Source organism: Anarhichas minor, unplaced genomic scaffold, assembly GCF_050575085.1.
Source record: "Anarhichas minor isolate MPS153535 unplaced genomic scaffold, ASM5057508v1 ptg000010l, whole genome shotgun sequence".
Classification (NCBI taxonomy): Eukaryota; Metazoa; Chordata; class Actinopteri; order Perciformes; family Anarhichadidae; genus Anarhichas; species Anarhichas minor.
This window is the reverse complement of record NW_027466456.1, coordinates 4,893,773-4,921,181: the sequence shown is the minus strand read 5'-3', so window position 1 is coordinate 4,921,181 and position 27,409 is coordinate 4,893,773. Positions and strand designations below refer to the sequence as shown.

The following is a 27,409-nucleotide window of genomic DNA, read 5'->3' as shown; positions in this document are numbered from 1 at the left end:
TGCTGCATCATTACAACAATGCAAACATGTTTATACATAAACTCTAAGCCCACTGTAGCCACACTATACCTGCCTAGCATCAAACGGCACACAGACACAGTTGGCGACTGGTTATCAGAGCTTAGCATTTAGCTTTAGCAGCTAGATAGCCACATATTTACATTAAGGAGGTGGTGGAGGCCAAAAACAGAGCTAAAAGTAGAATGAATATTAGTCTTACATTCGACAGGTGGCCAGAAACACGGCTCCAAATGAATGTTACGTTGCTCCTTTTCTGCCTGATGGGTACATTTTTACATGGCTGCCTTTCCTTAACATGTCACAGGAAGATGCAGGGGGGGGGGGGGGGGGGAGAACGGCCACAGTGACTCAGTGTACATACTGAAGCTACTGCTGACAGCGCTCTATTCAACAGCTCCATAAAAGGTTTTTTTTTAAATCCCCAGATTAGCTTTATTATTCTGTTTCCAGCTAATTTGCATATAAATGATTCAGGACACAGGAACTTTGAGCCATGTTCGACAAAAGAACTTTGTCAAAGTTTGTGTGCTGACAATAAATAAACATTTGTTTTTGTTCACCCGTTTCCTTTCATCCCACTCGCTGTGTAGTAGACCTGAGCCAGATCGAAAGGAGAAGAGCTGCCACGAGAGAGCAAGAAAGCTGAGCAAAAAAAAAAAAAAAGACAACCTTCGATGGAGAATGCACTTTTTAATCTGTCATGGGGGAAAGGGCCAGCACAGTCGTAATACCCCCTATGGCACCGTGAGACAGCAGGAGGGGAGGATCACGTGTGCCTGTGTATTAGTAGCATTAGGAGGGGGATATATGCTGATGCCAAAGTTAGATGAACTCTTCACAGCGAGGGCTTTTGTCTGCTAACCTCCAACTCAGCAGAAAAATGACTGCGAAATAAAGATGCCTCAGTCTCCAGTATGACCATTTCCCTTCCCACCAGAGTAATCACATGCTTCGCCAAGCTGCGAACAAAGGCACACAGACTGCATGCCGGGTTCATGTGATCAGACGCAGTGACTTCACAAGCTTGGCAGTCGCTCTGACAACTCAATTTAGCCAATGGAGCTCAGTCATTTCATAATCTCTGGCTTTAAGACTCTGACCAATTCATTAGTATCAATAAAACATTTGAACCATAGAACAAATCAATTTGAAATGACTTGTAATACAAGTAACAACATTATCATCACAGGCAGCTACATAGGTCTCCATCAACCAGCGGTGGAAGTGCTCCGATCTTTAACTTAAGTAGAAGTAGCAGTACCACAGTGTCAAAATGCTCAGTTACAGGTAAATGTCCTGCATTCAAAATCATACTCAAGTCAAAATGCACAAGTATTAACATCAAACTATACTTGAAGTAAAACTCATTATACTGAATGACCCATATTATATTACTGGATTATAATAAGAGATGCCTTTAGGTGTTAAGTAATGTTGCAGCTGGTGAAGGCGGGGCTCATTTTAATTACTTTATTTACTGCTGGGTAGCTTAACCTACAATAATATAAGATAATTTATACAGCAATTTTACATTTTGTATTCATAATTCCATCTGTGAAGTAATTAGTAACTGAAGTTTTAAAATAAATGTAGAAAGTACAATATTTTCCTCCAAAATGTAGTGGAGTAGAAGCACCATAAAAGGTAAAGTACAAGATTGTACTTAAGTTCAGTACTAGTCGCATTCCACCAAGGAATGTAACCAAGGACAAACATTAAAAAGCAAGTTTGATCTGACACAATCCACCAAATCTAAACAAAATACATTTTATTAGGATGGTGGAGAAGGAAAATTATAACCAATATAATTACTTGACCGAGGCAGTGTTTTTTCTTCTCTCAACTGTATTGCTTTAACCTGATGTTGAAATGTTGATGACGTTACACACTAACACTAAGAATAAGCTGCTCGTGATTAAGTTACCAGACACACCATCAACACTGCTAATGCCTAGCGCAGCACTTACGGAGAGAGTCTGTATCACATGAAACTGGAGAAAATGACCTTGATAGTGACAGTCGCTGCTGTTCCAGTATTCATACAAAACACTTCTCAACTTTGAATTGTTCCTCCTCTCAGCGTGACATGTAATCAGTAAAGGAAAGACTTTGTTTGGAACAAGTCTGCTGTCATGAAGGACGGATGTTTGCTTATGAAACGAGCAAACTCAACTTTATAGTTTATCCAACTTATTCACTGTTATTTGAGGTCTGTCGTGTTTTTAGTCCGTGGTACTGCACTCAGTCTAAAGATGACAGTGTAATTAACAGTCTTTAATAAATTTAAGGTCTGATTACTTACAAGATTAAGTCTAAATACAAAATAATTTACAGTCGGTGGGTAAACAGGCTGTGTTGTAAATTAGTTGGGACCAATCTCTGTGACTTTATTATTACTGAGCGATACTGCAGCGGCAGCCATCAATCTGTCATTATGAATGTGGTGCAGAGATGAAAAGGTAGAGGAAATGAGGTGGAGCAAGACGAGAAGGCAGAAGGAGGAGAGACGGCAAGCGCGCTTTGCTATGGCGAGATTTGAAGAGAATAATATTGGAAAAGGGTAAAAGAAGCACGAGGAGAGGATCAATACTCAAACATTCAGAGAAATCTTTCATACACAGAGAGGACGATAGAAAACAAGCAAAGCATGGGGACTATGGTGAAAAAAGCATGCACTGTGCCTCACCCCTCCAAGTCACAGCAGATAGCAACACCTCAGGCCTTTTGGGGAAGGGTCAGTAATGTGCCATCGCTGTCAAAACTCATACAATCACAACACTAAAGAAGCATAAATATTTCAGGGCCAGTCAGCTCTGTCCATGTTTCCTCTCCACCTCCGCTGCGGCAGCTGACCCGTTGTCAGGGCTCTGGGGTGAGACGAGCTCTCCAAAATAAACAGGGAGGCCCAGAGAAATAGTAAGGCAGCGACTGGTATTCAAAAAGCGAAGGAAAGTCATAAATCACAGAGTGAGGAAATGCTTTCTCTGTGGGAGCAGAGCTGAGACTACCTGTTGGCCATGGCAAGACACTCTGTTATTTGTTGCTTTTCATTTTGTATGTTGCATGCAGTGACCTGGCATTGCCCATGTTCTCTGACTGTGGCTACAAATCTTGTGGATTATGTGTTTTTAAGGTCTGCTAAAGGTTCCCCACAAATCACTTTTCCAATATCCTTTAAGCCGAAAGGCAAACAGTCATAAAACGTCTGTAGCCAGTTAAGTTTTCCTCGCAGGGCAATTCCACTCAAAAGATTAAAGACCGTTACTCTCGCAAAAAGTTTAACGTATAAAAATAATGACTTTTATGAGCTTTCAGTTTGGGATTCTACTTTATAAACTAACCCAGTGTCTTAGAATGTTCAATTATCACACAATTCGATGTACATAATTAGTGTAGTAGTTTGTATATTTTGCTTTTGAGGATGGACAGATAAACCTAAGACCTAAAATCCAAGGTTCTGTCCAATAAGACTTCAAGAACATTAACAGAAATGTATTAATTGGGGGGGGGAAAGTACAATAAAAAACATGACCTTGATGCAGGCCTACAATATGTAGGCTTTCTTGCCTCTGGGTTAAGTGAGAAAATTGTCTCTTAGCTGGAGAACTACAGCCGGTTAGCTTAGCATAGCATAAAGACTTCACAGAAGGAAACAGCTCACAAGATAACAAAAACTACCAACACCTTTAATTAAAGCTCGCTAAATAACACGTCATACCGGCACAAAAAGTGTAAAAAAGTCAATTAGACGTTTTTCAGGTCATTATGGGCCAGACTACTTCTTGGCTAGGACCAGCAACTTCCTGGAGTCTCCACTTGTTGGCGGCTGCTTCAGGCCAAGAAAAAGTCTGGCACATAAGCTCCCATTAAACAGTAAACAAGATATAACGTGTTATTTAGTGAGCTTTAGAGGCGCTGATAGGTGGATTTAGTTACCGTTTGACAGAGAGCCAGGCTAGCTCTTTCCCCCTGACTAAATTCCTTATGCTAAGCTAAGCTAACTGTGATTGGTTCTGGCTACATATTTATCGCACACACACGAGAGAGCTATCGATCTTCTCATCTAACTCTAAGCAAGAAAGCAAAGTATTTTTCAAGATGTCAAACTATTGCGTTGAACCAACCTCAATGGAGCTTGAGATCATGATATTGTCATCAGTGCATCCTCTTTGGAAAACATTTAAATAATGAATACTGTGCTTACCAGCATGTGACTCAAGGTCAACCTCCTGTCCCGTTATTATTTCAACATGATGGACGAAGTTCTCTTGCACAACCGGGGCCTTGGTTATGCCTTATTAATATGTTATTGGGCAGAATATAGTAAGGGCAAAGGTCCATCTCGAGTTTCCACCTGCAGATGATTTGTAGCTGTGTTGTATGTTACTGATACCTCGCGTTGCAAGCCTCCGGAAATTTGTTGCAGGATGTTGGAAATAAGATTCCCATCAATGGTGTCGTGCAGATGAAACCAAGAAGATCTGGTCAGCTATTATTGGAAGCTAATTTCTACAGTTTCGAGGCCGCTGATGATGACGGGCAGAGGGTGAAGCGGGAGGGAAAACGAATGCCGAGCCAAAGAAATGCTTGTGATGTGATCTCAGCACACCTGAGACTTGTGGATTGATAGTAAACATGAAACAGAGCAAATGGATTTCATTACAGCGTAATTGTACTGCTCCTTTCATTGCTTAGCAAAGACCACGTCCTTTCTAAAGTGCGCTTTGATGATGATGGATATCTTATTGAAACAATTACTCTTCCACATGAAACGACTCATAGTGCACCTGGGATTTGAACATCAAGTTTTTATGGCATACCTTTAACATTTGTAGCTCAACATGTTGCGTTTGTTTGTATCATTTGTTGGCTTTAATTTGGGAATTTTAACAATTTTACTGTGATGAATGTATACAAATCTGTGTCCTGCTACACTGCATTGCATATGTTATTAAATCATTTACTCATGTTGCTCTATTTATTGGTGTTGATCTGTATATACAGTTTGTGTCTTTCTTTTCTATTACGACCAAAAGATTGGAAAGTAGGCACTTCTATCTACTGTCGGAAAATATCTTAAAAATAAATCTATATAAATAAGATTGGTGGGTTCTGCTCTCACATCCATGAAAATCTGGTAAAATTGCCAATTTATTGCTGTTATCATGAAAGGTATCTCTTCAGGCAGGAAAGGAGCGAGAGAGGGGCAGAGTCGAGTGATCAATTTACTCCGAGGGACGGGTGATTTTCCTGTTATCTACTAATCTTCAATTACTCAATATCCAGAACAATTTTGGCCTCAATCAACTGATCCAGTGGAGCAGGAGTTAAGAGTTAAGCGGGAACAGATGAGAGCCTTCGGGGTACATGATACCAACTCTTCTACAGGAGAGCGTGGTGGCACCGGTGTGTGCACGGATTTGTGTGTTTGAGTGTGTTTTAGTTGAAGCAGTAAAATGCAGAGGTTGAAATTGCTTGGTTATTCATAAACGTACCAAACAATTGGAGGGAAAGCAGCCACGCAGCTGTGGTCAAAACAACACTCCCATGTTTCCCACATCATGCTATTTCCTCTCACTCTGACCTGTTTACTTTGACTGCCTCAGTCTGGTGTTACATCATAAACTGGATTTTAAAAGATGGCCAAAACAAGTACAACAGGTCCTATTCAGCGAATTTCTGATAGCAACATCAGAGGTAATCTATTTCCCTTCTCTGGAGCCCGGTGCAGGAGTTTGAGAAAAAACAAATGGACACATAATGAAAACTGTAATGGCTTGAATAATGAAAATTCTCTGTAAATGAAGAGGGAGAGTTAACAGAGTTCTCGTGGTGATGATACACAGCGTCCAGCATGGGGAAGTCTCTGTACTGGCTTTACAATGATAAAATGCACAGTGTTATGTGTGAGTGCCACATGAAGAAGAAAGGTTTTGTGAGACTATGCAATAAGAACATTAATGAATGCAGCTATTGTTACAGCTATTCCTCCTTTACCAGCCAAGACTCATTGTTCCTGGAGATTTTTTTAATCTTAAATTCTTTAATATTTAACACAAAATAGACTGCAGTTGTAATGCGTCTGCAATAGAGAAAGAATCTCAAGGGTTTAGATGGGAATGAATCTAACTCAGGCTACAGGAAAAAAAAAGAAGTTTAGGTTGACTCAATGGGTAAAGACTGCCCTCTCAGGGTTTCCTATGTCAATTGCAGTTAACATGGTTGCCTGACTATCAGCTATCTGGCTGAGCGCACAGGCAGAGTAGGGAACGGCCCACATTGGCATTCAGAATCACAGTAATCACCAGTAATATGTGTTCAATTGTAAAAATCTTTTATATTGATGGTTTTTCTATTTTGCAGTTTTTTTAATCGCTTAAGCTAATTTCAATTAAACTCAACTTTGCCTGCAAACGTTTCAGAATAAAAGCATGAGGACGTTTTAGGTGTCTCTTAGTGTATTTGTCAACAACCATAACTTTTCATATGAAGCATCCATAACAGGTGTATGAACACAGCTTATAAATGAGTAAGAGTTTCACAAAACATTCTTAACTCAAGGTCCACTTACTAGATTTCTTCTGGAGCTTATCTTGTGGCATCTTGTTGCATCTCATGGCCTTCATCAGGAGATTGGGTTTGCACATTAACCTGGAGAGTGAAGAAGAATGTATGAATGAATAGATAAATATTTCATTCATAAACATAATAAATGAATGTAGCTTATATAATACACATGATTTATATATATATAATAGATATAGACTTTTTGATATTGACATAAAATACATAATTCTTATTGTATTGTCCATTATCTATTAACTGTTTATGCACAAGTTATGGATACTTCATCGGAGGAATTATAGTTGTTTACACAACATGAATAAACACTTAAAAATGTCCTTATATGTGCTTTCAACTACATTGTAGTGTGATTTAAAACGTGTATTAGGTGGATGCTACTGATAAATGCTAAAGAGAAGGGGTTAAAATTATAGCGTTACACATATTTGGCAAAACAAAATGGAAAGTTACATTTGAAGATTAATTATTGAAATTGGAAATAGAGCAGTATGGTAAAAACACCAGTGCAAAAAGGTTCACTTACTTCTTCTGGAGCTTTCTTACAGCATCTCGTTGCATCTTATGGCCTTCATCTGAAGTTGGGGTTAGCACATTAACCTGGATAGTGAAGAAAAATAATTTGTGGATAAATAAAATGAATTTAATACGTATGATTTATAAGTAAATATGTCATATTTGATATTCACATAAAACATGAAGAAACATTTCTTAATATGCTGTCAATTATCCATTAACTGTTAATGCAAGAGATATGGATGCTCCACAGGAGAAATTATAGTTCTTGACAAATACATTAATGAACAATTAAAAATCAGCTTACCACTACATTATAGCGTGATCTAAAACATTCAGGCTCACAGCCAGAAGAAATGAGCTGCTCTGAAGTCTGGTGCTGCGGCAGCTGATTCTTCTGCATCTCTTTGCAGAAGGCAGCAGGGTGAACAGTGTGTGGCTTGGGTGGGTTTTGTCTTTAAAGATCCCGAGCTCTTTGCAGGCTCCTCTTCTCACCAATATCACTGATGCTCGGTAGATATGATGTTCTGAGCGGTTTTAATCAGCCGCTGTAGCGTCCTGTTCTGGGCCGTGCACATGACGTGCCAGTTTGTAATGTTTCCAGTCAGGATGCTCCTCTGTAAAAGTTAACAAGAATGTGGCACAGGAATCTGCCTTCTTAAGTTTCCTAAAGAAATACAGCCATTTATGAGCTTTCTTCACCAGGATGGAGATGTGTGAGGACCATCAGGCTGCTTGTGATGCTGATTTCTGGGAACTTAAAACCGTTTGCTCCACCTCAGCCCTATTAATATAGACAAGGGTGTGTGTCTTTGCCTCCTTTTTTCAAAAAATCAACAATCAGATGGAGATAGACCTAATTTGAACCGCTTTATATACTGCTGGGTAGTTTAATAAACTGGTCATGTTTTGTATGTACAATCATAATCTGAAAAGTAACAAGTAACTAAAGCTGTTAAAGAAATGTAGTGAGGTAAAAAGTTCTATATTTGCCTCTGAACTGTAGTGAACTATAGTGTAGAGTTATAAAGGAGAATATGAAAGATATACTCAAGTGCTTCAAAATTATACTTAAGTACAGCACTTTGATATAGGCCTACTTAATTTCCACTACTTCCCACAACACATATTGAATTCATCCATCTTAATATACAATCTATGACTTTATATTGTTATGAATGAGTCAGACAATATAAATCTTGTAAAATAGGGACGAATCAGCAAGGCAAGTCCAAACTCCAGCTGAGTGAGTACAGGAGTAAAAACATAAAACGAAACAAATTGGTTTCGTTATTATGTATCAAGTTAGATTATTTAGCTGTTTTTTTTTATTTTTATGATTTGATTGCACCAGATGAGACAGCTGTGACTGCAACTTCCGTGCTGTGATTCAATTGGTTCAAAGTTTACCAGAACTCCGCCTTTCTGCCCCACACAGAAAGAGAGCCTTGTTGTGGGCTGGTCCGGTTCGCTGACCAACATTACACTGCAGGTCACCCAAGGACAGAGGAGCGACAGGCTGCCAGCGAGGTCAGTGGCTCATTTAAACAGCTCCGTTTTGCTTTTAAATATACTTCTCAAACACGTGTCGCTGAGCTAACTGGTAAGTTAACTCACGTTAACTAACCTAACGTTTCCTGTTGAGGGGTGAAACAACTACTAAATGCTTACGTTGCTCGTTGACGTCGATGCGTGTATCTGCCCAGAAGTCACGATAAATAAGAAGCAATTGATGCAAAGAGGGTTGTTGTTTGCTGAAGTGACTTTAAACATGTCATAGTTTCTCGTCTGGGTTAAAGTTCATCAACCACGAACTGAAACAAATGGCGCGCCCCATTGAGGTGACACAGTGCTGTGTTCAAAAGCAGCTAAAAGGGTTGGAAATCATCATCTCAGCAGAACTGACACAGTGTACGTTTGTCACGTAAGAGTGCTGCGGTTAAATCGTGCTTTTCCCTCCACAATGGGCTGACTGGCAATTCATGCAAACACGGAGCACGGTGTCTGAGCCTGGTATATAATTATATTGTTTTAGACAGTGACCCTTTACAGACTGCAATGTCTATTTGTGACCTCCTAGTGTGTGGACATGAGCTGAGAGCACATACTTTATTATTTTCCTTCTCAAGTTGTTTCATTTTAGGGATTTTTAGAGGCTTGAAAAAAAATCCATATTGTGTAATGGATTTTTTTTTCCCTTCCATCCTGTAATCATCTTATTGCCCCTTGGAGGGTTTTGACACCTGCTACAGGTTCTGCTCTCATTAAATTATTTTTAACCAATGCAAATTGATGTCACTGATCTGTGTCTACACTATTTTAGATAAAGTTTAAATGTATATTCCACTTTTAAGAGCCTAGCTCTTCCTGTCTTTGGTTAATTTACTCTTCACTGTTTTTGTCCACATTTAAAATGTCTTTCTCAATCCGTCAGATCAGGGACAGCTACAGTGTCTTGGATGAGCTGTCGACCTCTTTGACCCACTGGCCAGAAGTGATCTTTCTTCTGTGTCGGCTGCAACACTGCCGTCTATTGCAAGTGTCTCAATAGTTTCCTGGAGATGTACCAGCTTGTCCATTTAAAATCAAAGGTCACATAATGTTTCAGCTCCAAAGGGAGCGTGGCAGTTTGTCTCTTTCTCTCAAATGGGATAATGTGTCTCAACATTGTGAGGATGTGACAAACAGTCTTGTAACGCAATAGCAATTCTTCTAAGCGCTTTTGCTGGAGTCACTTGTCAGCGGGATGATTGTTTCTGAAAGTCTCGAACAGCTTAGTTTGTGTTGCGACAGCCGTCCTCATAATATGTGCAGTGTCGCTGAGAATTATCTCGGGTTCATCTCTCGCTTGATAGCAGGGGGAGAATAGCGTCAGACTTTGCTTTGTAATAAAGCCAGTGAAGATGTCATCAACTGCCGCTTAGAAAAAGAAATATGTTGCTCAACCAAGCTGTTGCAACAAAATGCAATTTGCAATCACAGAGTCTGGAACACCACAGGTCATGAAACATATCAGAGAGCTTTTATTCACCCTGACATCTAAAAGAATCTGTGAAATGATGTGACAGTGGTTCTGTATAAAGGTCATCCATTGTTTGAACTGCTTGTGTTCTGTATATGCGGCTCATCTCTTCCTTCTGTCAGGTGGGTGTGGAATCTAATCTACCTGAGCATTTACAGCATGTTGGCAACGCGTTGCATCTGTGCGGCTGCACTCCACACGCTACTGCCGCATGGTCCCCCCAGCAATATGATCGGATAGGCCATGTCCTTTCTTTGATTCGTCCGCCCTATACATCAGGTTAACAACCAGTGTTTGGGTAAATACAGATGGAGTCCACTAATGTCTCCCTGTGCTGTCAGGTGGCACACAAACAGATGCCGTCCACATGGTTGGGAGCACCGGCTCTCACGTTTTCTTCCTTTGTCGATTAATGGCGTGTCAGAAAATAATGAAGAGCCACAATGTGTCTTTTTCTTCATTTTTTTTTCAGAACCCAAGGCGACGTCTTCAAGTTGTTTGCCATCAATCTGAAACCCAAAGATATTCGGTTTGCTCTCACATCAGACGAAGAGAAGCAGCAAATGCTCACGATTTAGAAACTCAAACCAGAGAATGATTGCTACTTTTTAATCTGAATAATTACAGATTAGAAAAACAGTTTATTCAATCGACTGATGGTTTAATTGTCGTTTCCACTCTACTTGAGATTTATAAACAAGTGGAGAGTTTCCTCTGGGAAACTGGGACATTTTTCCTATATTTTCTGTCATTTTTTTTAAATTGAATTACTTAATCCTGAAAATAATCTGCAGGATTCTTAGTTGCAGTCTTAATTTACATACAGTATAACCTAATACAGGCTTTTATCCATACCACCCTCTCCTACAATTTTTCCCCATTTTGTGTAAAGTTCATTATTTTACCCTTTTCTGACCCAATTTAGTGTTAGATTCAGCTTCTATTTAAAGCAATAACTCATTCTATTAATGGAATAGGGTAGCAGTAATTCTTTTGGCCTAGTTTTCGATTTAAAGCAATATTTTACGAAAGCAGACTTGCAGTATTGCTCAATATTTCACTTAAGGATGTTCACTTGACGTAAATGATATCGAGGTCCATTTTTCCTGCACGCCTTCGTGTGAGCAATCAATCTCCAGCGTCAGTGGCCTGCTGTTTCACAGTTAGCCGTTATTCATGGCTTCTCTCTTGACTCTCATCCATAGTTTTAAATCAGACTTACTTCTGGAGCCCCAGAACTCTTTCTCATATCATGAATATAAACTCCTTTCATGTTTGTCACAATCGTCGCCTTGGGAGACATGTATTGTTTCCGGATACACGTACTAAGAGGTTGAATGTTAAGCCAAATCATAAGGAAAATACATGTCTTGTGACTCTGTGATGCTGCCGTCAAGACTTCCATGATTTCAGGTTGAAGTTTTCCTTGACGCACAGATGATCACGAAACTGTAGCTTCTTGTTTTACCCCTGATGGCACTAAATGTAGAAGTTTGTATGCAAGTGTAGAACTCACGCATTCTAATAACCCACCTTGATCTACCAAACATTGGCTGCATTAATCCATATTTTCAAAAGCAAACTTCAACATTTTCCTCAGCCTCTGATGTTAAGACTTTAATGTTTCAAGATGCTGTCTCGCTTTTAAAAATGCAAACATATCGCCGTGGGAAGAAAACAAGAAAAAAAAAACTAAACTCCAAAAAAAAGTGTCATTATCCATTATTTTTACTTTCAACTTTGACACAGGGTGCTGACTGGAAGTGTCTGCACCATTTTGTTTTTTTAAGAGCAGTTTCATCCTCATTGCATCACAGTGTTGACAAATGAATTTAACATGGTTGAGTTGCCTTTCTGCCCACATTCTTAAACCCTCTGACAGGACAGCGATTCCATTTCCTGAAGTCATAAGACATATCTTTCTCTTCAAGATAGCCACTTAAACAAAGAATATCAGCGATGTGTTTCATCATGCATACCAGGCGCTCTCTGCTTTTCACACTCCATATTCCATGTCACAGATTGAATCCAGCAGTCACAATGGCAGACAGCGGGAAGACTAATGAGACTGTAGCGGCAGCAACAGGACCAGCTAATGGAGACCAGCAGGTGAGGAGCACCTTGACCCAGAATGACATGTATTACAAAACCCGAGGCATATTATGAACTCATTTGATGCTCGATAAGCCACTGTGGGGAATCGATCATTATCCTCAACTGAAAACTTGAACTGTACAGAAAAAGGGCTTGCATTGCAATTCCCATTCTCTTTTATGTCTTTTCAATCACAGTAATGGCTGTTTTTCTTTGTCCTAGAATGTTGTTTCCCGAGTGAGCCATCTGCCTCTGGTCAGTTCAGCTTGCGAGGTGGTTTCCAGCGCCTACAGCAGCACCAAAGACAGTGTGCCCTTGCTGAAGGGAGTGATGGATGCGGCAGAGAGTGGGGTCCGAACCCTGGGAGCAGCCGCGACCACGGGGTCAAAGCCGCTGTTGGACATTATAGAGCCACAGCGTGAGTTCTGCTCTCTGTCCAAAAAAAATATGATGCAATGTATTTGCAATGACGGCGCACTATTACATGAATATTGCAAGCTTGTTGCGCATTAAAAGTGTGAGACTGATGTCAGGCTAGAATACAACAGGAGTAGAAATAGGATTGTTCCTGTTCGTTTACTGGAGGTGTCATTTTAAGATCTTACTGTACTGTTAAAGTTAGCAGAGGTTTCTTTTGAGCATGAAAACATTTATTATTCCTCTTAAATTATTAGCGAATTTCTGTTGCATTCTTGTTTCAGTTGCTACAGTGAACGAGTACGCCTTGAAAGGACTGGATAAGATGGAAGAGAAGCTGCCTATTCTTCACCAACCAGCAGACAAGGTCAGACATTCCTTTTTACCGTGGATTTATTAATTATAATGTGTGGCGTTCGGAGTCAGAGGGGTACGTTCATAAAGCCACTGCGATGGTGTCGGTGGCCCCTGAGTGCTCTCTTGTCTATTAGACATTAAGAGCGCTGCTGTCAGAGCCTCACCGACCTCCAGCTGAAGGGCCAGAGTGTCTGAAACCCATTTGGCAAAAATAGTTATATTTCTTTTACTAACATTGGTACATCGGTTAATAGACACAAACATTGAATAATATTATATGTGAGAATTTGAAATATTTTTTTACACGTTATTATTTCTGTTATTACTTAATCGAAACGGATGTGTTCATTTGCCAGCACCTGAATGTTACCCTTAATCACACTAGGTCATTTTACAGAGTGACATTCCAACTTGCACGTCCATGTATCGAGACTCAGGGGTGTCCTCATCTTACCCTGTTATCAAATATCAAGAAGCGTGATGTAGAAAATGCATAAATTACTCTCCAAGCATGACTCATAATCTACTCTTTCTTCCTCAGCTGGTGTCGGACACAGTGGGTATGGTGTACCAGTCGGTGGCGGGGGCCAAAGATGCTGTGATGGGGGCTGTGATGGGCGGTGTGGAGCTGACCCGGGCAGCGGTCAGCGGAGGTATCCTCACCGCCATGGGCACCAGGGTGGGCCAGATGGTCAGCAGTGGGATGGGCCTGGCCCTGAGCCGATCCGAGGACTGGGTTGACCATAACCTGCCACTCACTGAGAAGGAGCTGGGTCAGTAGCTCTATTAGTTGTGGAGAGCATAATCAGTCGATTAAAAATAAATAAAAACCATGGGAGGAGATAAACCCAACGCTGAAGTACAGATGGTGTCTTTTGACAGTTGGATCAAATGAAGCAGAAACAAGGCTGCAGTTGGAATTAGTTAATTATGGGACAACCAGCGGCCAATTTATTTCTATCACAGATGATTGTAAATACAAACAAACAAATTTAGGGCATTAAGACTCAGTCAGTAAGCATTCCATTTTTCATCCAAGTGCTTCATAAATTACGTGGACACATTTTGGATCACAGAATATATCTTTTAATATATTTCATGAAAGCAAAAGCGATTTACTTTCTCTTCATTCCTTAAAAATGCCAGTCAAGATCTACTACACCGCCTTTATGTCTTATCTGGCCCTTTTTTTTTGTTCTTTTTACATTTGCACTTGCAATCAAAAGATACATTAGATAAACTAGTTCCACATTGGCATATGGGAAAGTACATCTACTTTCAGTTATCCATTATTAATGCTTCAGTTTCGCTTTAAAGTGGAACATTTTAAAGTTTAAGGTCAGCGATTAGCCTTTACATCCCTGACATGACTCCCAAGTTTAATTTCATACATTATGAATTGTAGCTGTAATTACTGCCATTCACTGAAACTTCATTTATTCCATAATTAATATGTGTGAGTGGCGTCATTTGCACTATTTGCCATTTACTATGAGTGTCAGTAGCTGACACCGTGTCCTTGCTTCACTGATCTATAGATCAAACGGCAAATTTGATGAGACTGTCCAAAATAATTATCACTATAAAGCCGAGACCAGGTGATGCAGCAGGATGGGGGGGGGTGGTCGTGATAAAAGTGTTAAATTCTCCTACTGTGACTGGATCTGACACACATGAATGGTTGATGCTATTCATAGAGAGGGAGGCAGGACATTCCAGTGAACTTCCCCTCTGTTAGTTTGGCCCATAAAGCCCCTACAATTTCCAACACTCACAGCTTTGACACCTGCTACTGTGATGTCATGACAACCTGCCATACTCCAACATAGCGGCAATACTCGAGAGGCAACTGCTATCAGCGGCAGCGGCAAAGTACCCGTAATGGCAGTGCTCTGGGGATTTTGGATTTGTTCAGTGGTTACTGTGGCTTTTAACAGAGGCACAGCGAGACAGTCTTTCTGCATATCACTTAGCTCCCACAGACGGATGGGGGGGGGGGGGGGGGTTTAGGTGGCTCTCAAGTCTTTTGGTCTCTCTTGAGCAGATGCGCTCTAACCCGGTCAGAGTCAAGTAGGCCAACTCTGAACAGATGCACCAGTTGGCACAGTGGGAAGGAGCCCAATGTGCCTCCATCCATTACTCAAAACATGTCCGTCAGCAATATTGCTGTAAGCAAGGCGACATATTGCGACTACTCAATCGAATTCTAGGACAAACTGTCATAGTATAAAGATCACAATACACCGTATGTGTAAAATTGGAGTAAAAAAAGTTCTATAATCACGACTTTGTGCTCACACTTAAATATTTAATGTCATTTTTATACATAAAACATCTCTTCTGAATAGATATTAGGTTAATACTATTCTCTCTCAGCTGCTGTGGCTGAACCCGCCAGCAGTGAGGTGACTACCCCATCGAGCCCCAGCTACTTTGTCCGTTTGGGGAAACTCTCCGCCAAAGTCCAGGAGCGAGCCCTACAGCAGTCCCTGGTCCGCGCTGGCTATGCCAGGGATGCCACCTACACGACAGTGGCTCAGATCACCAGTACTCTGGACCTGCTGGAGATCGCCCGTACCAGTCTGGGGACCGCCAGTAACCAGATGGGAGGAGCCCCGGAGCAGCTGCTGCAGCGCTGGACAGAGTGGAAGCAGAAGCAGGCTGGAGCGGGACAGACTGAGTCAGAGCCAGATGGGACCAGAGATGAGGCTGAGGTCAGGGCTGAGGCATTTGGGGAATTGACTTGATGGTTTCTAACCAGATTATATTTGCATCTGACAGCATTTAGAGTGTATACTTTACTGTACATAGAAAGCATGTATACTCCAAAGTCCCTTGGAGTACCACTTGAACAAATGAAAGAAATCTAAGAGCATGACAGTGATAAGAACAAATCAATAAAGTTAGCAATAAATCAGACTATTTTAGTGGCTGACAATGTCTTGTAATGCTCCCACAGATTCATGTGGGATAGGAGTGACGTTACATTGTGTCATCAGCAGGATTGGGATGGGATTACCTAAAGAATGGAAAGGAATTGGGAGGAGTTGATATGTCACAGCTTAATTATTTAATATGCAAATCATTTATCTCTTATTTTTATTTCCCCTTTCCGTTCACAGCAGCTGGAATGGCGTGTCCTCTCCATGGTGCACGGTCTGAGTGACCAGCTGAGGTCGGCATGCTCCAACGTGGTGTCAAGTGCTCAGGGTCTGCCAGGTGCAGTCCAGGACCAGCTCACCAGCGCAAGACGATCAGCTGAGGAATTGCACTCCTCTCTGGGGACCACCAGCACCATCACGCCCCTCCTTCTGGAGCGGAGCCGCCACCACCTGAAACAAGTAATAATTGCACCTCGGTGTCTTTACCGCAGCGTTTTGTTTTTGCTGAATCAGCTTAGCTAAATATAGTGTAGCGCTTGAAGTTTAATTGTCTTTTTTTTTTTTTTTTCAGTGCCATGACTTCTCACAGTTAGTCCTTCCATTACCTTTTATGATGCTGCTTGAGTAATAAACACAGTCTTATTGAACAGGAATTAAACAGGAAACTCCTGCATACTTCACATAAACAAACATCCACCAGGGTGCTCATTCATATGCATTTATGAAACTAGGACAGTCAAGCTTATGTTGTATTTAGTTATGTACACACATAACCTCAGTATTTCCTACCCACAATAAGCTTAGCATATTTATAAGGTAATGTTGTTTTGATTAGGGTTAGGTAATATTGAAAGTGATACTCGTATGTGCTTGTTCCCAGGTTCAACAGTCTCTGGACGGTGTCATGGAGTATCTGCTGAACAACACACCACTCAACTGGCTGGTGGGACCTTTTGCTCCTCAGGTCGTTGAGAGGACAGAGGGAGATGTGGCGATGGAGCAGGGTGGGCCACACAACTAGCCTTGTAAGAATTCGTTGTTTCTCCACGAGGGTGACAGAAGACTGGTGTATTACTGTAGATGAACTGTTTGCAAAAAATATATATATCTGCTTGCTCTAATGATCAATGTTTTTTTCCATGATGCACAACATTTTCAAAAGTTAACGACACTACATTTGTGATGTAGAGGTTGATGACTAAAAGCTCTGAAGTGGCCATAGAGAATTTAAACATCTGTGCACTTTATTATATCTCCTAAAAGATAAGTATTTTTACATTTGTTGAAGATCAATCTATGCATGAGCCCAAGACTTTTGTTAGTGCCTAAAAATAAGTCCAAGCGTTTCTAGAACTAAGCCAATGAACTGAATTTCCCTTTGTGTGGATAAAACAGCCAGAAGCATTAATCAGATGTAGAGGTAACAGTGTATTCATTTGGCTTTAGATTTGCAGTTTTGATTTCAGTATTTTGTGTCTGGACGTTGATGGGGTTCTGGAAGCAGCTAATAAACTGTCAATGAGCTTGATATGTCCATACAATTATTATTTTTTGACAGAGCACAGTATTAATGTATCGGTACTGAATACATTCATTAAAGTGTTTATTACTGAGTGGTTTCGTTGTTTTTGGTGGGGGTGGTGGACGTTGCTGTGCTTGGCCCCGACTGACTGAAGGCTGAATCGATGCTGCGGGTGACGTCATGGTCGTTGTTTCGAATGTCGGGAGCTAGCGCTGGGTAAGAGGCCGCGCGCTCTGCTGGGGGGGGGACACAACTTGTACAAATCTGAAGCCCAAGGTCGTCGGCAGCCCTCGGTACCTCGAATTCCAGGTACCGGTCTTCATTTTTAGACCCGCTACGAGAGAGGCTGTGCGTAACCGATTGAAAACCAAGCTAGGACGCTGTCGGGAAGCGCGCTGTGTTTCGAGGGGCTGCCCGATTAATGCTAGCAGGGCAGCTAACGTTAGCCTGCTAACACTAGCGTTTATTCGATTTAAAACAAAGATTTGTTTACAGTCTGTCGCTAAGGACGCTGTACTTTTTCATGGTCTTGATTTTCATCGCGATCGGAGGCCACCAGGCGAGTTGTGTCCTTCTCTTTGTGGTGGTATCCAGTCAGACAGACAAAGCTGTTTGCTAATGTTAGTATTTGCTTTGAGCTATGCGAGCATAGGACACCAATTGTTTTCTGCTGCGGGCAAAACTCAAAACTGGGGGGGGGGGGGGGACAGTCAGCTGGAAGTTGTTTAGCGACACCTGGAAGCAACGTAGCGTCAACGTTCGCCAGGTCATCGCTGAACGTGAAGGGTTCATTGTTAGTGGAGACATGTCTTCTAGCTTTTGTTTGTTTGTTTTTGTTAACTTTTGTCCCGATCAGAACATCTTTCTGAAGACAGCATAAACCAGCTGAGCTGGCTTGTGTATTTCGCAGACCGTAACTTGCCTCTTACACTGAAACTCAGCACGTCTCTTTGTGCCCTTTGTTTTCATTCATACGCACGGCTCTCCACCTAGTTTGTGTGACAATTCCACAGTGTGCTACTTTTCACAACTCACTGGCGTGTTGCCCTATTGTTGCAGGAGCAGCTGTGCATTAACCGCTAGGTTGTGTAGTCTGTTCTGTATGTATCTGCTCCTGTTTTTCCATTATGTGTGCGATTGATTTGGTCTTTAATTTAGAAACATAATTTATTCTAAAGTCTCGGTTAAGTGTGGGAAAAAGTCCAGGTCTTCTTCAGTGGCAGTTTTTCACTGTGTTGGAGGTAATTTTGGTTGATTAAGGTATGAACCTGTTTGACAGACCTTCATTAAAGCTACAATTAGTAAGTCATTACCCACAAATTAACTCGCATGGCAACCAACTCCACTCTCATGCTCCAGTGCCAGTCTCCAAACTCTTTTAGCTTTAAAAAAAAAAAAAAAAGCAATCTGAATAACCATGTAATCAACTAGATAAATGTAATTAAATCTAATCCTTTTGACTAACTTCTGTAACCCCCATTTTTCAGGAATATCCCCTCCCATCCCCCTTACCCCCTCTGTCAGAGCATGGCTCAGGAGACCAATCAGACGCAGGTGCCAATGCTTTGCACTATGGGATGCGGTTTCTATGGTAACCCCCGCAACACCGGCATGTGCTCGGTCTGCTACAAGGAACACCTGCAGAGGCAACAGGGAGGGGGGCGATCCAGCCCCCCGGGCGAGAAAGGTACGGAGATGGGAGAGACGTGTAACCAGTTTGGTGCGAGATACGGGTCTGTTAGGTGGGGAAGAACAGGGGGGTCACTCATAAACTGTACAGTCATGGGGGGGCACTTGGATCTGCTAAAAGGGGTTGGAGAACAGGTAGCAGTAGCTGCCTTCACTGTGGCATCAGAAAGCAAGAGAGTGACATCAAACCACATCGATGACTGGCATATGTTGGGATACTTTGAAAGAGATAGAAAGTCCTTCATGTTCAGGGCCAAAACAACAGGCTTTGTGTTGTTGGTGCTATCAGACTGTTCTGTCCCCACACAGCTGTTACATCACCAGCAGGTTCGCCGGGGTCGGCTGGTGTGGCTGTGGAGAGCACGACCTCAGAGCCCGGCACAGAGGTGGCCGGAACCCCACCCGAAGAGCAAACGGCCAGGTAGGAGTCCTCAAACGATCAGTCGTTGGGAATTAGTGGTGATTTAAATCTCATTGACCCAAGTATAATTAAGAACACGACGTACTGTGTTCACTGTGAAGAAGCAGATTAGAAAAGGTGAGTAATCATATGAACGTAATTGGGAAACGTTGGGCTCTGAACTTGTACGTGGTGTTTGTCATTCTAGTGGACATTTGATTATATTGTTAAAATGCCTGTTTTAATTGACAAAATAGACGAGAAGATCAGTTCATCACTAGCTCCAGCACAATGTATTCTAATGTGTTCTCATTAGTTGCTTCAATTAGTCAACAGCTCGCCTCTGCAGAAATCAGAGATGGTAAACGATATTTATATTCGCATCTTACTGTTCAAAATACAATCTTCTCTGGCCATTCAGACATTTTTATCTTCCCCTGAGGACTTTTGGTATTTGCTCGTCAATACTACATTTTCAGCCTTTTTTAATCTGACAAATGTGTCTCAACCGAGCCTAATGCCCGGTCAGCGCTGACTGTGGTTCTGTTTGTTTCATAGCATCCATAGGTGGCGTTATGTTTGTGATAAATTGAACATTTTTATTCGGTGCTTTGTCACTCGGTGGCGTTTTCTTGGTGACTGAGTATCTCTGCTTTGCATTTTCATTCAGTCTGCACACAATAACAGTAATCCAATAGTAATTATAGGAGGTAGGCTTAGTTGTTTTTAAACGAAAACAAAAACTACACGTTCTTTATCTGTGACATTACACACATAATCTTTCTCTGGAAGCACCGTACCTGCGTAGAATGTTTTTATTTCTTTATTGTGGATGGCTAGTCATTGGGTACTGACCAGTGCTTTCTCTGTGTTGATGTTTTGAGTCTTGTGATATTTTTTATTCTAATAGTTAATAACAAAGGCAGAATGCACCATATCTTGTTTAAAGTTGACGCTGAAAGAAAGAGCTCAAGAGTGATGTTCTGTGTTTTATAAACGTGCCCGAGGGCCTGTTCCTAAAACTGCTGCGTAACGCTGAATAAATGTTGCAGGCCTTGCTTATTTTTTTTTTTGTAATCTGCCATTTTGTAAGGGCTGTGGTGTGCTTTTAGTTATGCCAATAAATAACTTGTGAATCTTGCAATATATCGTGCGATAAGTGACAACAAAAGTATTTGAAGATGATGATGTCATGAGAGGCTGTTTCAATAGTTAAAAAAAAAAAAACACGCTTGTGTTGTATTTTTGTTATAGATGTAACTAGGACAACAGACCAGGGTAGATCTTAGAGGAATAGAATCAGATCAGATAGATGACGAGAGGATTTAATAATGTATCAGTAACTGTACTGTACATCTGTACATTTCTGTGTGTCCTGGAAAGCACAGATTACCCCACATTATAATGAACCCGGTTATCAGAGAAGTCCAAACAGCCATTTCTTCCCAGTGTGATGACATTTTTGGAATTATCAGAAGGGATTTGCGCCTGATCTGTCTGCATAATATTATCATGGATTGTGCTGTGTACTGTATGTATATATATATATATATATATATATATATATATATATATATATATATATATATATATATATATATATATATATATATATATATATATATATATATATATATATATATATATATATATATATATATATATATATATATATATATATATATATATATATATATATATATATATATATATATATGCACACACTGTACCGCTTTCTGTTTGTAGCTGCTTGTGTCTTGTCGAGTTGATTGTGATAGCTCTTCAAAGGGCATTTCTCAAAGTAGCTGACAGAGAAAGTGCTGAAACAGATCCAAGTAGGTTGTAGTCAGTCACCAAACTAAATGATGGGATTAATGTATGCAGCCCCAAAAAAAAGATGCAAAATTGTTTCTGTGGTTGGAAAAAAAACCTACTTAATTGTTTGGATTGTGTTCACTCCATTTTCACATAGATGGTTTGTAAGTCATTCAGGATGGCAACAGGAGCATCAAGGTTGTCTGTGAAGTAAAGATGTTATCACTCACAAAATATACTCAAATCTTTCAGCCATACAGTTACTACAAAATGAAGTAGAAAATACTTCCTGTGTTGGTTTAACTGTATTTGTTTGTGTGTTGTCGTGACGCCAGGCCCAGCTCCCCCAGCCCAGTAACTCAACAGATGACCGCTATGAGCATCTCCCAGGACTCGGGAGCTGTAGACTCCGATCGAGCGGAGGCTGAGGAGGGAGAGGAGGAGGGTACTTCCAACAGCTCAGGTACACATCAAAGGAATCGGTGGTCCTTTTTCCATTATCAGTCCCCACCCACTGTTCGCATAACGTGAGTCACACTCGCAGCTGTGGAGGGCGCTACTTATTAACGGTATGAATAAACATTTAAACCGTGGGACGCACTGGCCGCCATTTACCATGAAGATCTACTAATCAATAGAAACAAACACTCTGAGGATTGTATGTTTCCTCCATACTCTAATCCCACCTTTTTTTTTTATCATAAAATTATATTTTATGATGAATGTCAGATGAAACTTCAAATTATATGATTTTTCTTTTTCCAATTTTCAGCATGGTTGTTTCTGGGGTAATGGGAGTTTTCAGCTCTGCACCTGTGCAGAGGATGGAGGGTTTTATTGTCACGCTGGCTGGTTTGGGACGGCCCTTAGTGTCGCAAACCCATCATCCAAATGTCTAGATGGGGAGAGAGTGAATGCAGCGATGCTTTAGTGGCCGTAATTGTCTCTGAAAGAGAAACAAAGAATAAATATAAAGCTATTTTATACCGTATCAGTCGTACTAGATCGCGGTAACTCTTTTTTTTTTTTGTATATCTTGTGAATATATATGTTTTATTTTAACATGTAGTTATCCTTGTATAGAAGCATATACGTGAACAAACAATGGATTGTTTTGTCACCATTGTGTGTGTTTTTCTTTATCAGAACCAGTGGGGAGGAAGCAGCGCAGGCTTTGTCTGATAACGACCAAACTCCAGATAAAAACAAGAAAAAGAACCGCTGCTTTTCTTGCCGGAAGAAAGTGGGCCTTACAGGTAAGGAAGAGAGGAGCTTTTGTTTTTGACTGAGAGTCATCTCACCTCTGACGCAATAGATAACAGTTGTGGAGTTTTTGGGATACCCGCCACGTCTTATCTGAGCTTAAACTTAGAGCTAAGCTTTGACTTAGGCATAGTTATTTAGTCGTGTTTCTTCTACCTAAGAAAGCATCTCTAAAATTGAAAAACCTACCTAACATCGAACTCCCAGTCCATGGTTTGTGTGATGTTTTTCTTTCTCCACAACCAAAACGCTTTGCACAGAGAACAACATTCTGCAGGTCAGTGGTGCATTTCACAGTGTACTGCTGGCCTCCACGGTTTGATTACCTCAAAGGAGGCTCCAGTCCTATTTAATCTTAGTAATATTTGTATTTTTATGCCTAATCCCTCACCCAACAAATGTAGAAAGTGGGCAAAATGCAACCTGGTATCAGCATGAACTCTCATGGTCTGGTCAAATACTGAGCTGATTAGCCGGCCTTTATTCATGTCCTGTTTTGATCCGTGTTGAAGAGGCTTTTTGTTGTAAAATATATTAAAGTAATGTAAAATATGCCCATTTAAAGAGCAAATACACTCTGTGGTTCAGCCTGTGGTTCTGGGTGTTGAGCAACAGATATGAACCTTTCCACCCGGAGCGGTCAGTGCAGCAAAACTCGTCCTCTCTACAACAATTAGTGTGCAAAGTAACTTATTTCCGTGTGTGATGATGTGTAGACCACGCTTGTATGTTGACTGACCGTGTTTGCTTCTCTCCACTGAAGGCTTTGACTGTCGCTGCGGGAACCTGTTCTGTGCCATTCACCGTTACTCTGACAAACACGACTGTCCCTACGATTACCGGAGTGCAGCTGCTGCCCGCATACGCAAGGAGAACCCCATCGTGGTGGCTGAGAAAATACAGAAGTTATGAGGACTGAGTGCAAACAGAAAAAAAAGTCTCTGACTTTGTGAATCTGAACAATGGCGACTTGGATGAAAAACACCTGATATCATGGCTTCATTTGTTCATAGCAGACTAAGCCGGGGCGGGGCGGTGAGGTTGCAGCCATGACGCTTCCCTTACCGGCCTCTCCCTCTCTCTCTCCACTATTGACTGCAGATGAATCTGAGCGCTTCTGTGTGTGTATGTGTGTTTTTGTATGAAAGTCAGTGTGTGCACATTTACTTGAGAGTCGGGGAGAGTGCCGTAGGGGCCTGGTGGACATTAGTGTTGCTGTGGGGAGGGAAGGCATTTGATTTTTAGCCCTTTTTTGTTTCTCATCTCGGGGGGATCGTGTGGTTTTATTTTTATACAATCCCTGTAAGGCAGTTGAAATGAGACGGGGGTAAGCTGAGGAATGTGTCACAGCCTGATTAATGGCACAGAGGTCAATTAAGAAGTAAAAAAAAAAACGAACTCGGAGATTTCATCTATCAGCAAGACCTTTTAAGGGCTTTGGAATATATGTATATATATATGTGTGTATATATAGATATATATTCTCCCCCCCCCCCACACCCCAGACTGAAAATGATGTCAAGTTATTGTCAAATTGGCATACTTTTTTTCCCCCTCCCCCATCCTCTTACCTTTTCTCTATGGGTCATCATACGTTGAACTCCCAAGTCTTAGCATTTTCCAGAAACGTTTCTCTTTGATATATTGACTTATCATACTGATATTGGGTGCATGAACAGTTGTTGGAGGGGGAGGGCAAGGATCGGGGAAACTGAGAACCTTGACTTAACGGAGTGATTGAATTCTGTTTCTTTTCTCCTTTTTTTTCCTGTTTTAATGAGCGTATGACATCAGAAGATCTATATTAATATATTGTAGTTAGCTTGAATTGTGTGATTGCATTCTATTTATTTTTTATCGTTTGGTTGGTCTGTGCTGGAGGATTGGGAGCATGTGTCAGCAAATCGTTAAGATTTACACTTAACCTTTTCAATTATATTTAAGTAATTCCATCTTGATTATATAACCATTGAATAAAAAATACACAAGCTTTGACGTGATGGAGTAGAGTCCAGTTAAGCCGTTACAGTCACAATCGTGCAGTAAAAATGTCCATAGTTTTGGAATTTTGGAAACAAAGCACAACAAATTGTGTCGACTGCAGAGCACCAGATCCTGTGCCACACCTACTCAGTTTTGTTCAGCATCCGGGTCATTTGCCCTTTTTATTTTATCTGTACAGCAGGCAAGAAGTTGCCTGATCGATGAGACGTTCCGTTTAAGCGAGGCCGTGTTCCCCCTTTTCCGTTCCACGAGGGGGAAGCTCCTTGTTTCTCTAACCACCAGCAGACCACTGACACATGCTGAATGAAAACTGACCTGGGTTCGCGGTGACTCTACGCGCTGACGACGCCACCTTCCGCTCAGCTAAATGAAGCGCAATGCTGCGGAGTCGCGTGCTGTGCTTTTTTTGCAATGTGCTCGGATTCAGACGAGTCCAACGAGCTTCCTCTAGGATGATCAAACTTACCTGCATGTGTGCAGTCAAACATACCAGTTACTGTTTCGTAACCGGCTGCACAGTTTGAAATGAAGCTGGAATGTTTATTATAGAAAGCCACACAGCAGTAGCACAATGCATGGCTGGAACCGTAAGGTCAAGTTAACAGGGCTCTACCGTTTTGTTTTGTTTTTCTCCATATGTAAATACCATATGGCTCCTATTCATATAGTATAATCTTAATGTAGATTTCTGCCAGGTAATAAAGGTGGGGCACTAAGGTGAAGAATAGTACTATGTGTAGAAAAGTGCTTTTCATAATTATCCCCCCAAAATGCTACGAATGGCACTGATCTTTTTTTCCCCATTTTATTTACACGTTATTAATCACATCATCTGCCCGATGTAATGTCCCAAAGCATATTCAGTATCTGGCTCCACCATGCGTCTCTTCTACGGGCCACGTGGCTTCTATTCTGCAATACCAGTGGGATTGTTATCGAGCCCCGTAAGCTTTATTAACCGCGCTGAATCACACATTAGCCCAGCACATGCTTTTTATCCTGTTTACTGAAGTCTATTCATAGCACAGAGATAATAAGTTAAAAAGGCCCCTTGTGAGATGCAGAGAGGCACTTGAGGTTTCATCTTTTCATTATCAAAAAGCTTTCTCTCTGTGAATGATGCTTCATCATTAAGTATTAATGAAAGAGCTGTGGAAAAGTTTCAAGGAATTTGCAGAGTATGTATTTTTCAAAATAAGCTAATGCGGGATGTATTGGGCGTGAATGACTCTTCTCCTTGTATGCACAGAATATCATGTTGGACCTGGTTGAGTTTAGGTCTGGCTCCTTTTTATTGGATCATAATTCCCGTTTTAAGTCCTAGTGCGGCTGATGGACGTATAAATGGCTTCGTGACTTTGGCGTGCCAACGCCCGGAGTGTTTACCCAGGATGAGCTGGTCATCTAAAGCCCCAGACTGGTTTCATTACCACTGGTGGAAACTTGAAACTCTAAATATTCTCATATTCAGAGGGAAGTTGTGGTTGAAACTCTGTAGTTTGATGTTCCCTAAGGTGCATCTATTTATATTCCGACTATTCAAGCTTGCCTGCTGCGTTGATGACCTTTACAAAATATTGTCACCTACAAAATGCTCAGTTTTCCTTTACAGACTGAAAGTCCTTTCAGAGTAAAAGTACTTTGCTTGGGATGATTGTTCAGCTGTGTACATTGTGAGGATTTCACGGTTTACACTTGTTTTCTATTGACTGCTCATATCGAACCCCCCCCCCCCCCCACACCCCTTTATTTTCTTGGGCAGTTTGAATGTAAACCACCATAATTCACATAATCAGCTGTAATGTCTTTTATCATGTATTTGGGTGGAGGCCCAATTTTTCTTACATGTGATTTCGGACAGTTGGATCAGCGACTATTTGTGATGACGGACTTGGCACCAGCAATATAGGGCAACCATACCTAAAGAATCTCGATATTATCAGTACATGTATACATTGCTCTTCCCTCTGTTCCGTTGCTTCGATAGAGTTTTGATGTCTTCAATCCCGTCTTTAGCACAACCTTTCATAATCAATGTCTTCATCGTGCGAGGGTTTTGATTGATAATAATGATAAACCTGTCAGCTGTGACGAGTCCGGTTGAAATTCAGTTGCACTGCAGAAGAAAAGACAAATGACGGCGACTCGATTCAATCTTCTCTTTTCAAGATGAGCTTGAGGGACATCAAATGAAATCTACAATGTTCACAGAGCTGTACTTCTTGTTCCTTGGCACTCCAGTCCCCCAGAAACACCACCAGATATCTTTTGATTTTGTTTTCTTTGAAGATTTAGGATTGTATGATGTGTAAGAGTAAGTATAAAACAATAAATTCACAAAGTTTATTTTAAATTACACTTGTCTTTTGTATTTCTTTATTTTAATGTACAAAGGTTTCCCTAAAAGTTCTATAAATACAATTTATATATGTAGTGGTATAAACTTTAACAAAATCATTCCTGACTTCCTTACTGCTCCAGTACATGCACAGGCTGTGGCCCCAATGCATTGTACTTGTATATTGTTTTCAAATGCAAAGCAAAAACTAAAGGGCACAAATGGTACAAGAGCAGCTAATGTTCAGCTCTGATGCATGCTGTAAGAGGAGTTGCGTCAAAGCGATTTAACTCTACTGAATGAACACGTGTGATTTCTTGACATCACAAGATCAGTAAACAACACAGATTAATTTGACTAATTTCATATTTTTTACACTCATTAAACATGCCAATAGCTTGTCCTTCACCACACAAGACCTAGAAAGTGATTGAATGCGGTGTGCAAGAGTAGGAAAAATAAGATATGGGGTTTGCAATTTTAAATG

The 27,409-nt window shown here is 41.0% G+C and overlaps 2 protein-coding genes and 1 long non-coding RNA gene across 7 annotated transcripts; 2 read left to right on the top strand and 1 right to left on the bottom strand.

The window, feature by feature from the left end:
- Positions 1-7,127: 7,127 nt before the first annotated feature.
- On the bottom strand, positions 7,128-8,942 carry LOC142946447 (uncharacterized). Its single transcript, XR_012953077.1, has 3 exons — positions 8,791-8,942; positions 7,427-7,736; positions 7,128-7,203 (listed from the first exon to the last, which is right to left on the bottom strand). It is a non-coding gene; the product is annotated as an uncharacterized LOC142946447 (long non-coding RNA).
- Positions 8,521-17,504, top strand: plin3 (perilipin 3). Of its 5 annotated transcripts, none has more exons than XM_076087723.1 (8): positions 8,521-8,649; positions 12,163-12,250; positions 12,458-12,653; positions 12,937-13,019; positions 13,551-13,782; positions 15,386-15,723; positions 16,132-16,350; positions 16,772-17,504. In XM_076087723.1, exons 2-8 carry the CDS (start codon positions 12,182-12,184, stop codon positions 16,910-16,912), a joined length of 1,278 nt encoding a protein of 425 aa, XP_075943838.1. In that variant the 5' UTR covers positions 8,521-8,649; positions 12,163-12,181; the 3' UTR covers positions 16,913-17,504. The 5 variants fall into 5 exon arrangements, with proteins under 5 accessions (XP_075943838.1, XP_075943839.1, XP_075943840.1 ...); XM_076087724.1 differs by having other exon boundaries at positions 8,646-8,722; XM_076087725.1 differs by lacking the exon at positions 8,521-8,649 and adding an exon at positions 8,802-10,439.
- A 73-nt stretch (positions 17,505-17,577) lies between these two features.
- Positions 17,578-26,937, top strand: LOC142946446 (AN1-type zinc finger protein 5). The gene is given in 7 exon segments (XM_076087728.1): positions 17,578-17,722; positions 18,901-19,100; positions 19,412-19,523; positions 21,653-21,780; positions 22,464-22,474; positions 22,477-22,573; positions 23,344-26,937. Coding segments are annotated over 6 exon segments (657 nt in total). The 5' UTR covers positions 17,578-17,722; positions 18,901-18,940; the 3' UTR covers positions 23,493-26,937.
- The last annotated feature ends 472 nt before the right edge of the window (positions 26,938-27,409 follow it).